The sequence below is a fragment of the Coenobita brevimanus genome, chromosome 44 (assembly GCF_032717465.1).
Source record: "Coenobita brevimanus isolate Jiangsu-jjx chromosome 44, ASM3271746v2, whole genome shotgun sequence".
Classification (NCBI taxonomy): domain Eukaryota; kingdom Metazoa; phylum Arthropoda; class Malacostraca; order Decapoda; family Coenobitidae; genus Coenobita; species Coenobita brevimanus.
The window spans coordinates 45,630,489-45,631,291 of record NC_136997.1 but is presented as its reverse complement, the minus strand read 5'-3'; the positions used below and the strand labels follow the sequence as shown (position 1 = coordinate 45,631,291).

General features: G+C 41.2%; 1 protein-coding gene across 1 annotated transcript in view; it reads right to left on the bottom strand.

The window, feature by feature from the left end:
• Positions 1–597, bottom strand: part of LOC145398085 (heparanase-like) — an 8,374-nt gene extending 7,777 nt beyond the window's left edge. The window contains exons 1-2 of the mRNA XM_080271040.1: positions 579–597; positions 101–166 (exon numbers count right to left, since the gene is read on the bottom strand). Of these exons, the coding sequence (XP_080127166.1) occupies positions 101–166; positions 579–597 (85 nt within the window). The remainder of the gene's footprint in view (positions 1–100; positions 167–578) is intronic.
• Between the last annotated feature and the right edge of the window lie 206 nt (positions 598–803).

Genomic DNA, 803 nt, shown 5'->3' with positions numbered 1-803 from the left:
TTATTCCAGCTAATACAAGTGGCTATTATTTACCTAGAAGCTATTTATAAGTGTCTGAGAGCGTTAATGCTGTAAATTTTAACCCTTCAATGATCGTGACATCTCTCGTATTCTTTTCCATTAAACTCCAGGGGATTTACTTCAGCTGGGATTGGGTCATAGGAGCCTGAGAGCATAAGAGAAAACAGTCGTAGAGAAAGCATCAGGGACTATAGCAATCATGGTCAGAAATTATACTTAGATGTTTACCATATACTCTATTCACACTCACTTTCACCTACATACACACAGCAGCACATTCAAACAAACACAGTAAATCTTCTCACTTACACCCACACGTCAACATGTCAAACCACACACATTATACACTATCTCCACACACGCAAAACGACCTCCTGAAGCGCGAGCGCGCACACACGCGCTCACACACACACACACACACACACACACACACACACACACACACACACACACACGTTCACAAACACAGACACACAGACAAACACAACCTCACAGAAAACCACACCAGCATCACACCAAATTTCCAGACATACAGCCACAGCTCTGCACAGCCTCACCTCCACGGACACACGCCATCCCTCCACACAAACACCCACTCCTCTGCATATTATTTAAATATACAGTGTATATTATGAGTATATCCATTATATATACACGCACACATGTACAGGGTGTCCCAAAAAAATGTACTTAGACTTTGAATGACAATAAATGTCGTGTTTATTCACACAGATACAAGAAAATTAGATGTAATTAAAGAAAGGTAAATGGCTAGTCTGCTC